Source organism: Pseudophryne corroboree, chromosome 3 (assembly GCF_028390025.1).
Source record: "Pseudophryne corroboree isolate aPseCor3 chromosome 3, aPseCor3.hap2, whole genome shotgun sequence".
In the NCBI taxonomy this organism is placed as follows: Eukaryota; Metazoa; Chordata; class Amphibia; order Anura; family Myobatrachidae; genus Pseudophryne; species Pseudophryne corroboree.
The window spans coordinates 705,733,771-705,748,253 of NC_086446.1; the positions used below are offsets into that span (position 1 = coordinate 705,733,771).

The 14,483-nt window shown below is 44.3% G+C and overlaps 1 protein-coding gene across 1 annotated transcript in view; it reads right to left on the bottom strand.

Moving 5' to 3' along the window:
• The window catches only part of LOC135056658 (alpha-2-macroglobulin-like), a 256,362-nt gene that overhangs the window by 93,121 nt on the left and 148,758 nt on the right, over positions 1–14,483 (bottom strand). The window contains exons 22-24 of the mRNA XM_063962104.1: positions 7,261–7,312; positions 2,111–2,194; positions 1,818–1,994 (exon numbers count right to left, since the gene is read on the bottom strand). Coding sequence (XP_063818174.1) covers positions 1,818–1,994; positions 2,111–2,194; positions 7,261–7,312 — 313 coding nt within the window. The remainder of the gene's footprint in view (positions 1–1,817; positions 1,995–2,110; positions 2,195–7,260; positions 7,313–14,483) is intronic.

The following is a 14,483-nucleotide window of genomic DNA, read 5'->3' on the forward strand; positions in this document are numbered from 1 at the left end:
TTAGTCTCCACCTCCATATCAGGCCCTTTAATTCCAGAGTGTTGCTATACAACCATAGGAAATTTTCAAAAGTGACCCATAACAAAATCACCATCCCCAATTTTTACATTTAAAATTTTCAAAATGCAAACCCCCACACCATGTAACCTGCAGTCACACAAACTGCAGGAAACAATTGTCAAAAAGGGAATATTATTTTATGCCATCAGCTTGTAAAAAACAAAAACAATAAAACATTGAAACAAACTGAAATTTCCCTCTATCTTCTAAAACCATGCTGCTTAGCTCCGGGATAGGTCTCAGCCTTTTTAATGCCCACTTATTAATAAATATTTTTAGTGCCCCCTTCCTAATAAATAATCAGTGCCCAGTTATTTTTAATATTCTATGCACTGATAAAACAGTAATTTCTAATTATTATATTATAATTATATTTAATATAGTAGTACTTAGTGCAGAAACAGAACAAGAGTATAGAGGGCCCCACTTGTGCGTCATTACAGTCAGTGGGGGAGATGTATCAAGCCTTGGAGAGAGATAAAGTGGAGAAGTTGTCCAAAGCAACAAATCAGTTTGTAACATTTATCTAGGACAGTATTTGAAATGACAGTGAAGGTGTGTACACACTAGGCGACATGCTCTATGAGCGACATCGCCTAGTGTTTCCCCTCCCGGACTGGGGGAGTCTGCAGCAGTGCATATACACTGAGTGATATGATGACCATATCACTCAGTGACATCACGCCGTGACCGGGCCTCAGTGACATCACGACCAACGGCGAGGGTCATTACTGACTCGCCGGGCAGCGCATCACTCATCAGCGGCGGCAAACACACTTGCCGAGATAGTGAACGACGTCACTCAAGAAGGGTTAAATGAGCGATGTTGTTCACTTTCTTTGCAACTTTTTATGAACTTTTAGTCAGTTGGCCCTCACGCACCTTTGTAGCCGATGTTCACCTCTCAGACCAATGGCACATGGTTGGTTATTTGCAATGGTGCCATTTGTCCAGCCATGATACACATTCACCACAGCAGCACGCAAACAGTTCACAAACTGCGCTATTTCTGAAATACTGCCACCCTTGGCCTGAAAACCGATAATCAGCACTTTACGCAACTCTGATAAATTGCCCTATTTACCCATGACAGCAACAAGTGATATGTGTGCAGAGGGCTTATTGCACACCTTATATACCCACCAAGCCGGCGCATGAGACATGACGTACTTCATGGGCTACTCATTGCCAACGTCAAACGTAGGAGGTGGGCATAATTATGTGACTCAACCGTGTATGATACATATATAATATAAACACACACGACTTACAGAATTATATAGAATTTTAGAATTATATAGCTCTCAGTCGATCTACAGGGACTGGAGCACGCAGTAAATTGGTAGGGCTCCAGCTACGCTGTGATTCAGCCATCTGCAGCATACAGAATTAATGTTCATCGACGGATCTCACAGTTCAGCAGCATTGGCGGGTGCACCGTAGCTTGCTGCAGCACAGGCTGAGTGGTACCAGGCAGGAGCCATCCTGTCCCCTATTGCAAGTGCACCGCAGAGCTCTGCTGAAAGATTACCGGTCACACTTAGATCCCAATGTGAACCACACAGGTGCTTCTGTACATGCAGATGCCCCTTCAGGGCTTGGAGCCCGGTGGCAGGAGCCTCCATTGCCTCTGGGAGTTACGCCCCCGCATAGAACCCTAATTCCTGTTGATGTCTGTTACTTTCTTGGCTCTCTTCTCCCCTTTAACAATAACACTACCCCTGTATTTTTTAAGATATACTGCTCACATAACGTACCTTCTATGATGTCTTCCATACCCTTTTCCTTGTGTTCTGGTGTTAGTTCTTTGGTACTCTGTAGATACTGCATTGTGTACACATATCTAGATAGCTTTGCTATGTTCTGCTCCCCACAGCCATCAGCCAGATGTACAATGTTGTCCAAGTTAATGATAATATTGGCCATGAGATCACCTGCAAAACATGTAATAATACTTGGTTACAATGCAATACCACTAACATAAATGTACTTACAGATCAGAATAATATTCTCTTATCTCACTGAGGTTCTTCCTCAGCGGTTTCCTCACCCATAACAATGATGTGGGCACGGCCAGAGCCTGGCACAAATCTTTCTGGTACATGGTATGAAACTTGGATTTTTTCAGTGGAATCTAGCAAAAAACAAACAAATAACAAAAGTCAGTGGCAAACGCAGGATTTAGCGAGGGGGGTTTCCGTGGGTGGGTGTGTATGTATATGCGCAGGTATGTGTAATAAGTATATATATATAGATATATACACACACACACAAACATATATACATATATATGTACGGAAGCAGGATGGCACTCAGAGACTAGTAAACCATAGAAAATCAGCACAGGACGCTGAAGCTGTTTGTCAACGTTTCAGAGTTAGACTCCTTTAAAAAAGAGTCTAACTCTGAAACGTTGACATACAGCTACAGCGTCCTGTGCTGATTTTCTATGGTTTACTAGTCTCTATGAGTGCCATCCTGCTTCCGTACATATTATCTGATTCTGACGGGCACCGGAGCATGTTGTGCGGTACTAGTAAGGAGTGCCATTCACCATTTGCAGATAGATAGATATATATATATATATAGAGAGAGAGAGAGAGAGAGAGAGAGAGAGAGACGATCCCTAAACAGGGAGATGCACTCTCCTAAAGAAATCAGTCCAATCCAAATAATGTCGTCTTTAATGTCCAATATAATAGCTCAGTATGTCAACGTTTCGATTCCAATGTAGAATCTTTGTCAAGGCGAGCACAGTAATAACATCCAAATATATATGTACATCGTTAAAGTTAGTTCAAAGCCCTCAGAGACAATAAATGGGTCAAATTCACTATTGATGTAATGGCAGCAATTTCACACAAATGGGAGCAATTAGACACCAATAGGTGTATTCATTCCTCAAAGCTTAATACATCACAGGTCAGCTTGCACACATCAGAGCATCAGGGCAGGGCTGTATCACGGTCGTGGCTTTTGCTTTTGTTGAGACGGAAACAGCTGTGTCTCCGTCTCAAAACATTTTTGGGGTCATCAGGGGGGGTTCCAGGTACTCGGAACCCCCCCCTGCGTGCGCCACTGAAAGTGATTATACATGTGTGTGTGTGGGGGGGGGGGATGTGCGCAATACGGGAGTTTGTAGTGTGAACCCCTGTTACTGTAGACTTATTTTCTAGGTTTAATTTGCAATAGTCTACAACTTGGCTGGTCAAATTGGGGTCACATTGGGGCTGATGCTGTGGCTAATGGGGTAGGGTGGTCTGTGAGTGATCAAGTTCTGCACATGTACAGAATGGGACTTGCGCCTGCTTAGACCCACAAACATTGTATTTGTATGTAAACCAGGCTTGTCCAACCCGCGGCCCGCGGGCCGCATGCGGCCCAAGTCAGCTAGTAATGCGGCCCAGGAGCAGCGCTGCAGCAGAGGTTTTTTTTTTTTTCGAGTACGGACACCACATGTGAGGCTGAGCCGGCCCCAGCAGGCTGTCAGCACATCCTGATTGGATTGCTGCTGCTGGGACCAGCACCAGCTCACGCCCTCTCCGCTGTCAGTCACAGTGTAGCCCTCCTCCGCTGCATAGCGGCACACGTGACTGAGCAGCGCGAGAGTAGAGGAGCCCATCGGAGAAGTTGGTTGTACAAGAACACGTAAGTGAGCCGGGGGTGGGTGTCTGTCCGTGGCCGCGCCGCTGTACAGTGTCCCGGGGGGGGGGGAAGAATCAAGATCTGAAGTCCTGCGCCGCTGTACAGTGTCCGGGGAAGGGGGGGGGGGGGGAGAGAAATCAAGATCTGAAGTCCGTGGTCCGTGGCCTGCGCCGCTGTACAGTGTCCTGTACAGACGTCCCTCCCGTAGTACAGCAGAGAGGAGCGGCGGACGGAGACGGAGGCAGCGCTGCAGGAGCGGTAAGTATGTGTCTGTGTGTGTGTTTTTTTTTTACAGCTACAAGGGGCACAGTACAAGGGCGCAGCTACAAGGGGCACAGTACAAGGCGGCAGCTACAGGGCCACAACTACAAGGGGCACAGTACCAGGGGGCAGCTACAAGGGGCACAGTACAAGGGGGCAGCTACAGGGCCACAACTACAAGGGGCACAGTACAAGGGGGCAACTACAGGGCCACAACTACAAGGGGCACAGTACAAGGGGGCAGCTACAAGGGGCACAATACAAGGGGGCAGCTACAGGGACACAACTACAAGGGGCACAGTACAAGGGGGCAGCTACAAGGGACACAGTACAAGGGGGCAGCTACAGGGACACAACTACAAGGGGCACAGTACAAGGGGGCAGCTACAGGGCCACAACTACAAGGGGCACAGTACAAGGGGGCAGCTACAAGGTGCACAGTACAAGGGGGCAGCTACAGGACCACAACTACAAGGGGCACAGTACAAGGGGGCAGCTACAAGGGGCACAGTACAAGGGGGCAGCTACAGGGCCACAACTACAAGGGGCACAGTACAAGGGGGCAGCTACAGGGCCACAACTACAAGGGGCACAGTACAAGGGGGCAGCTACAAGGGGCACAGTACAAGGGGGCAGCTACAGGGCCACAACTACAAGGGGCACAGTACAAGGGGGCAGCTACAGGGCCACAACTACAAGGGGCACAGTACAAGGGGGCAGCTACAGGGCCACAACTACAAGGGGCACAGTACAAGGGGGCAGCTAGTGCTACAGGGCCACAACTACAAGGGGCACAGTACAAGGGGGCAGCTACAGGGGCACAACTACAAGGGGCACAGTACAAGGGGCGCAGCTACAGGGGCACAACCACAAGGGGCGCAGCTACAGGGGCACAACTACAAGGGGCACAGTACAAGGGGCGCAGCTACAGGGGCACAGTACAAGGGGCGCAGCTACAGGGGCACAACTACAAGGGGCACAACTACAAGGGGCGCAGCTACAGGGGCACAACTACAAGGGGCGCAGCTACAAGGGGCGCAGCTACAGGGGCACAACTACAAGGGGCGCAGCTACAGGGGCACAGCTACAAGGGGCACAACTACAAGGGGCACAACTACAAGGGGCACAACTACAAGGGGGCACAACTACAAGGGGGCACAACTACAAGGGGCACAACTACAAGGGGCACAACTACAAGGGGCACAGTACAAGGGGCGCAGCTACAGGGGCACAACTACAAGGGGCGAACGTCTTCCCGCGTCAATGAGGGCATAATATTCATTCATTCGTTTGTAAGTATAATTTTCATTTTTATAGGTACCGACCCTTTTGGATTCTACTGGACAAGTGGACGTGACCGGCGTGGGATGTAGGTAAGTAATCTGTCTCTCATTCAGGTATCGTTACTGTTATTTTATTTTATGTGCGGCCCAAACCAAATTTTCATCTTCTAATGTGGCCCAGGGAAGGTGAAAGGTTGGACACCCCTGATGTAAACCATCAGGTTTGTGTATAAGTCTGAATCAGGCCATGAGTTCGGAGCAAAAGAAAAAAAAGCAACAAAGTAACTTTGTATCTGACCCACACCATGTTGAGCAAATACATTTACTGTATTTTGCATAGTGCTGGTTTCTTTTGCATGTAGACATTAATGCAGCTTCATTTTAACGCTGCAATTTAGATTTGAGTTTGGATACGCCCCGCCCAAATCTAACTCTCTGCACTTTACATCTGCCCCCCTGCAGTTCAGCATGGTTTAACTATAGTGCAAAGTTACTGCTTTACTCCAAACTCAGAGTTAGCTCAACTATCTTATGCTGGGTACACACCAGGACGATTCTAGGGACAACTGCATGATTTTGACACATCGGATCAATATATACTGCAGTTAGTAAAAGTGTAAAAGGGAAGATGTGAAGCTATCGTTAACGACAGCATGCTCCTGGAAGAGGCAAGATCTATCTCTTGTGTATTGCACTACTGTATATTGGCCCTCATTCCGAGTTGATCGCTCGCTAGCTGATTTTAGCATCATTGCAAACGCTAGGCCGCCGCCCTCTGGGAGTGTATCTTAGCATAGCAGAATAGCGAACGAAAGATTAGCAGAATTGCTACTAAATATTTTCTTGCAGTTTCTGAGTAGCTCCAGACCTACTCCTATATTGTGATCAGCTCGGTCTGTTTAGTCACGAACACGCCCTGCGTTCGGCCAGACACTCCCGCGTTTTTACCTGACACGCCTGCGTTTTTTTAGCACACTCCCGGAAAACGCTCAGTTACCACCCAGAAACGCCCCTTTCCTGTCAATCACTCACCGATCAGCAGTGCGACTGAAAAGCGCCGCACAGACAACAGCAAAACTGCTAAGTTTTTAGTTAAGTAACTAAGCGCATGCGCCCTGCGTTCCATGCGCATTTAGCAACAAATTGCAGCATAGCCAAAAACGCCAACGAGCGAACAACTCGGAATGACCCCCATTGTTTGTCAAGGACTGCCAGGTAGTTCAAGGGAATTCTTTGATGACATTGCATGTTTGTGAGTCGTTCTGGTGTGTACCCAGCATTAGGCTAAGTACACACCTGAAAGATTTATCTGCTGACACACTTCTCACCGAATGAGCGGCCGATTTAGTAAGCTCTACACACTTACCAATCGTCAACTCGATATATTTGGGTAGACTTCACAAGTGATATCACTATCGGCAGCTCCTGCATCTTCCTAATGGGCTGCTCAGTGGCTCGATTGCATACACATGCAGATCATATTTGACAACTCTCCCTATTTTTCAGGCAGTCCCCCACACCCACACCCACGGAAGAGCTGCCAGCTCTCCCACATCCTGCCCGATTTCTAATTACAATACAGTATATCATCATTGACTGTGCAACAGGGCCTATCAGATATGTCTGTAAACAACGTCCTGAGACATATCTTCTGCACACAGAGATGCATTATGTAATACTGTATATTGTTGGTCAGCTGAACGGACGATATTTTGCATGTGTTGGTGACAGTGGGGGTCGTTAATGACCCCAGGGAGCGCGAATCGGCCATCACTGGCAGCATACACACTGGGCGATATTGTGAACAATATCATCCAGGAGGGTAAAAATGAGCAAAACTGTTTACAAAATCACCTAGTGTGTACCCACCGTAACCCTTTTCATCACAATGATGATAAACAGAGCCCGAAGTTCTACAAAGGAGTTTTTAACTAACAATAGAATGTATTGTGAATGATATGCTTAAATTACTCTTTCCATCTGTATTTATTGACCTATATCCTTCACTCACCTGCTGGGTACAGAAGGAAGGTCTCTGTCTTCTGCTCTTCATGGCCTCTAGGCTAAAATATGAGAAAAGATAAAATGTCAATGATGGAGGAGTGGAAGATAGCAGAAAAGGATCAGAAAACATTTTCTAATTAGAGATGTGCACAGACCCTCATGTTTTGGGTTTGGTGTTGCCAAAACCACTCTTAGTGTGTTGGTTCTGGTTTTTATCCTCAAGCAGTGGTGCCAGGACTTTTACTCGGGCCCAGGCCTGTTGGAGGGTCCCGAGTCCCACATCATCCCCTTACCTGTTGTAGACAGCACACTTGGAGCCGGGAGAGAGAGGACACTGCTGCAGCGGCAGCCTCTCTTCCCAGTGCAGCACATATGCTTTGCAGCTATACAGAATTTTTTTTTTCTTTAGATTTCATATGGAGGGGTGCTGGCCACACCTCCCTGTAATGGCCACACACCCCTCCAAGTACCTGTGCCCTGCACAGCTGCCGGCACCCATGCCCTTAAGTGTTCTGGTTCGGATTTGGTTTTCGTTTTGGATTACATGAACATTTCTAAAAATGGATAAAGGCATGTAGCATTAATTTCCAGTCAATTTTGATCACCTCGCATCACATAATATTGTTCACCAATATTGGCCATAGACTGGCTGGCTAAATGAAGAGACAGAGCAGCGGCACAAACACATGGCAATTACTTTAAAAGAATATAGTACATCTATGAAACATTGCGGCACTGTAGTGGAAAGAAAAGAGAGAATGTTTTCATTAATCAAGGAGAGGCACCAGGACAGTACATATAAATGAAAGTGGAGTACAGTATGTAGTGACAGGAAGGTAAAGCATTGATTGATTGATTGATTGATTGATTCATTCATTGTGTGAAATTGGTTGATTAATTATTTGAGTAATTAAGAAAATTAAATTTGACTCAGTTTGTATTGCACCAACTAAGAGAAAAGGCCATATAAGAATACAATGTTAACAGCCAAGGATTTTTGACAAGGTTTAAAAGAGAAGCCAAGGAAATAAATAGTTGCATTGCAGAGTCGCAAACTCCAAATCAGCCTATCTTATACTAACAAATATTAGGAGGCTGACCTGCTGGCCGTACTGCCCCCTCCTTCCTAATTATGTAACACACCCCTGTAGTACATTTATGAGGAGCACCAGAGAGGCTGCGTATGAGGGATAATATCATGTTTTATTCTCCTAAATCTAATCCATATGTGGTGTGACATAAAATTGTCCATGGGCCTACCAACCCTTATATTGTATATTAAAAAGTACATACACAGTTTAAAAAAACCAAGCAGTTCAGTGACAGGGACTGCCACTTTTGTCACTGAAGTGCTTGGTTTGTATAGGCCCTTATAAACCAAGCTACCAATGTGCTTACGGTGGGTAACAATAGTCGCCTTTGGAATATGTCAGAGTCATCATCATCCTCATCATCACCCTCCTCACTGTTGTTAATATTATTATCATCATCATCACCACACAATATTAGCTGATCCTCAATGGAAACCACCATTACAGAAGATGTTCGTTTGTTGTAATAGGTGGCACAAGTCTTCCTCATAGAATTTGTAATTCATTTTAATGAACATTAATTTTTCCACATTTTGTGGAAGTATCCTCCTACACTGATCACTTGCAAGGTTCCCAACTGTGCTAAAGATCCTTTCCGAGTACATACTGGCAGGTGGACAGTTGTACAATGGGCTCCAAATTGCCTTTTTTTCTCCCAGTATTCAAAGAAACTGTGTGACATGCTAATTTGTACATTGTCATTAAAATACTGTAATACTCCACCATCTCATTGCTACTTATTATATCAGATTGAGTCACAGTGGTAGAGCGGTCAATAATTGTTCAAAGTTCTTTTAAGCTTGACCAGATGTCATATTCTTTTTTCACTCTGGTGTGGTGAGTTGACTCATCGCCATCAGTGGGTCCCTTGAAAAAGGTACTTTTTTTCCTGGCAGCAGAAGCGGTTGGAGCAGCTAAAGTAGGAGATTTTGTTGTGTCATGTGCCACTCAATCTCTTTGTATCTTTTAAGATCTGGGTCATTTGGAAAGAAATATGTTGAATAGGATATAAACCTAGGACCTAGCATGGTTACCAAAACGTAATGATCAAATGTCAAGATTTTGACAATTCTTATGTCCTGCTGAACAAAAAAAAAGAACTTGATCCACATTTACAACATACTTAGCGGAATCACTGTTTCATCTCTTCCTTCAGATTCTCAAGCTGCTTTTCCAGTATTTTAATTAAGGGAATCATCTGACTCAATCTGGCAGTTTCTGAACTCACTTCAAGGGTTACAATTTCAAATGGTTTCAGTAGCTTGCATAGCTAATAACAGTAACATGTTCCCCATTTCCCTATATCATGCTCTTATATGTAAACATGGATGGCATGTTATTTATTTATTATTAACAGTTTCTTATATAGCGCACCAAATTCCGTTGCGCTTTACAATTGGACACAATAATACAACAAAACTGGGTAATAAACAAACAGTCAGAGGTAGGAAGGCCCTGCTCGCAGGCTTACAATCTATAGGGAAATAGGCATTGATACACAAGGAAAGGCATTATCTATTGCATATTTGTCCACTGGATTGCAAAGGTTCTAGGTGGGTTGCATGATATCACATCACAGCAATGATGAACCGTGGTTAGAAAGAAGAGAAAGTGAAGAAAGAGAAAATATGTGGAGGATATGTGTGGACTGTACAGTGGGGATATAATCGGATAGGAAAGCTTATGAAGGTTGAATGAGCGGTTCTGGAATGTGATAAGCTAGCCTGAAGAGGTGAGTTTTCAGGGAAGGTTTGGAGACTAGGGGAGAGTCTTATTGTGCGTGGTAGGGCATTCCACAGAGTTGGTGCAGCCCGATGGAAGTCCTGCAATCGTGCATGGGAGCAAGTAATGAGTGTGGATGGGAGACGTAGATATTGTGAAGATCTGAGAGGTCGGGTTGGGAGATATTTTGAAATGAACGAAGAGATGTACATTGGTGTAATATGGTTAATGGCCTTATGTGTGAGTAAAAGTATTTTATATTGAATATGGTAGAATACAGGTAACCAATGGAGGGACTGACAGAGTGGATCTGCAGACGAAGAACGTCTAGCAAGGAAGATTAGCCTCGCAGCTGCATTCAGAATGGATTGTAATGGTGAGAGTCTCTTTTTGGTAAGACCAGTAAGAAGACTATTGCAATAATCAATGCGGGAGATAATGAGAGCATGGATTAGAGTTTTTGCAGTGTCTTGTGTAAGGTATGGTCGTATTTTGGATATGTTTTTATGATGCATGTAACATGATCTTGAGACAGATTGAATGTGGGGAGTAAAGGACAGTTCTGAGTCAAGAATGACACCTAGGCAGAGAGCTTGTGGGGTAGGATTGATTGTTGAGTTCTCAACAGTGATAGAGATATCAGGTTGGTAACTACTATTGGCCGTTGGAAATATAAGTAGCTCTGTTTTGGAAATATTAAGTTTGAGGTGGCGAGATGACATCCAAGATGAAACAGCAGAAAGGCATTCAGTGACCCTGACCAATACAGATGGTGACAAATCTGGGGAGGATAGGTAGATTTGAGTATCATCTGTGTACAGATGATACTGAAATCATAAAGAGCTGATTAGTTTCCCAAGAGATGAAGTATAGATTGAGAAAAGCAGAGGACCTAAGACCAAGCCTTGTGGTACTCCAACTGAAAAAGGTAGTGAAGAGGAGGTGGATTCAGAGAAGCAAACACTGAAGGAGCGATTAGATAGGTAAGATAGGAACCAAGAGAGGACTGTGTCTTTAAGATCTAGGGATTGTAGTGTTTGTATGAGAAGAAAATGGTCAACAGTGTCAAAAGCAGCAGAGAGATCTAGAAGAATAAGAAGTGAGTAATGGCCATTGGACTTTGCAGTGACTAGATCATTCACTACTTTAGTCAGTGCTGTCTCTGTGGAGTGCTGGAAACGAAAGCCTGACTGAAGTGGGTCAAATAAATTGTGTGTTTTAAGAAAGTTTGTGAGGCGAGTGTAGGCAAGTATCTCAAGTAGCTTGGAGAGGCATGGCAGCTGAGAGATGGGACAGTAGTTTGAGAGAGTGTTAGGGTCAGAATTTAGTTTTTTCAGAATGGGAGTAATCAGTGCATGCTTGAAAAGTAAAGGAAAAATACCAGTAGAGAGAGAGAGAGAGAGAGAGAGAGAGATATTACAAATGTTAGTTGTTGCTATTCTACCAGTCGCTGAAGTATATAGAAGGTGGAATTCTACTCCTCTGCATCTCTCCTCAAGATTTGCGATTATGGATAATGCAAGTAACATTGGGGCAGATGTATTAACCTGGAGAAGGCATAAGGAAGTGATAAACCAGTGATATGTGCAAGGTGATAAAGGCATCAGCCAATCAGATCCTAACTGTTAATTTACATATTGGAGCTGATTGGCTGGTGCCTTTATCACCTTGCACATATCACTGGTTTATCACTTCCATATGCCTTCTCCAGGTTAATACATCTGCCTCATTGTATGAGCATTACAAGTTGGTGAATTTGAATACATCCCATGTTATACACACACAATAAACTTGGTGATTCAAAATTCATAAAAAAATGACAGGAGCGTGCTGAAAATGCTGCATGTGGCTCAAAAAATGATGGGCCACAAACTTCTTGCTTCAGTTGGTAGCATGGCAAATTGAACTTTTCTTGCAGCCACTGCAATCTTCTACATGAAATTAATGAATGCAGAAAATGCCCATACATTTTTTGGGCCATAGACAGCATCGTCTGCACAGCCCTGTCATTTTTTATGAAACTCTGAACCATCAAGTTTATTGTGTGTGTAAAACATGGGACATATTGAAATTCACCAACTGGTAATGGCCCTCATTCCGAGTTGTTCGCTCGCTAGCTACTTTTAGCAGCATTGCAAACGCTAAGACGCCACCCTCTGGGAGTGTATCTTAGCTTAGCAAAATAGCGAACGAAAGATTAGCAGAACTGCTACTAAATAATTTGCTGCAGTTTCTGAGTAGGTCCAGACCTACTCCTAGACTGCGATGACCTCAGTCCGTTTAGTTCCTGGTTTGACGTCACAAACACGCCCTGCGTTCGGCCAGCCACTCCCCCGTTTCTCCAGCCACTCCCGCGTTTTTATCTGGCACGCCTGCATTTTTTAGCACACTCCCTGAAAACGGGCAGTTTCCGCCCAGAAACACCCACTTCCTGTCAATTACACTATGATCACTCGAGCGATGAAAAAACGTTCCTCGACCTTGTGTAACTCTACAATGGTAAGCCATTTTGTGACGATATCCCTGAATTTATCCAACAATGTACAACCGGTATACATCTTAGTGAAGCCAGTGAGTGATAGAAAGCTTAGCCTGCTTGTAAATGAGCTGACAATGGGGGTGATTCCGAGTTGTTTGCTCGCTAGCAGATTTTAGCAGCATTGCACATGCTAGGCCGCCGCCCTCTGGGAGTGTATCTTTGCTTAGCAGAATTGCGAACGAAAGATTAGCAGAATTGCGAATATAAATTTCTTAGCAGTTTCTGAGTAGCTCCAGACCTACTCACAGATTGCGATCAGCTCAGGCCGTTTCGTTCCTGGTTTGACGTCAGAAACATGCCCTGCGTTCGGCCAGCCACTCCCCCGTTTCTCCAGACACTCCCACTTTTTTTCCTGGTACGCCTGCGTTTTTCTGCACACTCCCAGAAAACGGCCAGTTTCCGCCCAGAAACACCCACTTCCTGTCAATCACACTCCGATCACTTCAACGATGAAAAATCTTCGTTCGGACGTGATTAAATCTACTAAGTTTTGTGCTAAAATACTAACTGCATGCGCACTGTGTACCATGCGCATGCGCATTTTTGCCTTAATCGCTCCGTTGCGAAAATCGGTAACGAGCTGACAACTCGGAATGACCCCCAATGTGTGTTAGATATGGCCACCTGTACGGGGATGTCACGGTCATATAATATTAAGTTTGACCAGCACCACTCATCCACATATTAAGTGGATAGTGATTACAATGGCATTTTCTAGGCCAAGAATTTGGTGGGGCTTTTTTTAACCTCCTGATATAGGCAAGGAATTGCTGTTCTGGTAAAATGGAAACAAGATGGAATTTGGTAGCAGGAACACATGAACTCAACTTATTGTATTGAATTTTGTGGTCCTCTGTCCAGGCATAATGTCAATGTTCTTCTTCGTATCATCTCTGGCAAGAACTGCTGCGACTCGTGGCTGACTTACTTTGACACAAAAAAATCCTTCTCCTTAATTTGATCAACTTTTTGTCCAACACATTCTTTATCCTCATTAACATCAGATACTCAAACATCCTCCTCATATTGTTGCGCTTCCAAAGTAGCATCCTCAATTCCCATGTCTTAATCATCACCATCCTTACTTTTACTACTACTTATCCTCACATTTGCAGAGGGTTTAGAAATGGTGGAAATAGGCTTCTCTAGGATTACAGTATCAGACATGTCAGACTCAGACATAGCTAATTTAACACCTCTAGTCTTTCCTCAGGGATTTGTGAAGTTTCTGATCACACAGTTTGTTCTTCAGTCTTATGTCGAAATTTACTAGGGTCTAAGTTTGTAAAACATGTGAGTTTGGTGCTAAACTCAATTTTACGAATTCTGACAATGTACAGTAATAGGATGTGGGAACATGCAATCTCATTAAAGAGGCCAATGATACCTGTAAAATAAATATTTATAAAATACAGTACACACACACTGTATATATTAAAAGATTATTAAGCACTCTGGCACACTTTCACTCACACATACTTAACTACACCCCCTGTAGCCATTTGGTCCTCTTGTCCAGTAGAATCCACGATAACTTGTAAAAAAAAAATCCATACTAACCTATTCCAGTGTAGCTCTTAAAATTAATTATACCGGTTTACGTGAACCAAGCCAAATGGAAGGAAAACAAGTGTTTCCATGCTGCCCCTCTATGCAAATGACTGGGTTCTGGGTGACTGCTGTCACTAGGAGACCCATGAGCCAATCAGCTCCAGCCTCCTGAGGAGCTCTGTGTTGATTGGCTCTGTGTGGCTGGGCTGTCAGTCAAACTTTTCCCCATAGAGAATAATGATGGAAAAATCCTATTGCTCGCTATGATGGGAACCATGGCATTATGGCTAACCACAATCTTGAGGAAACTCACAATGTTAATATAGG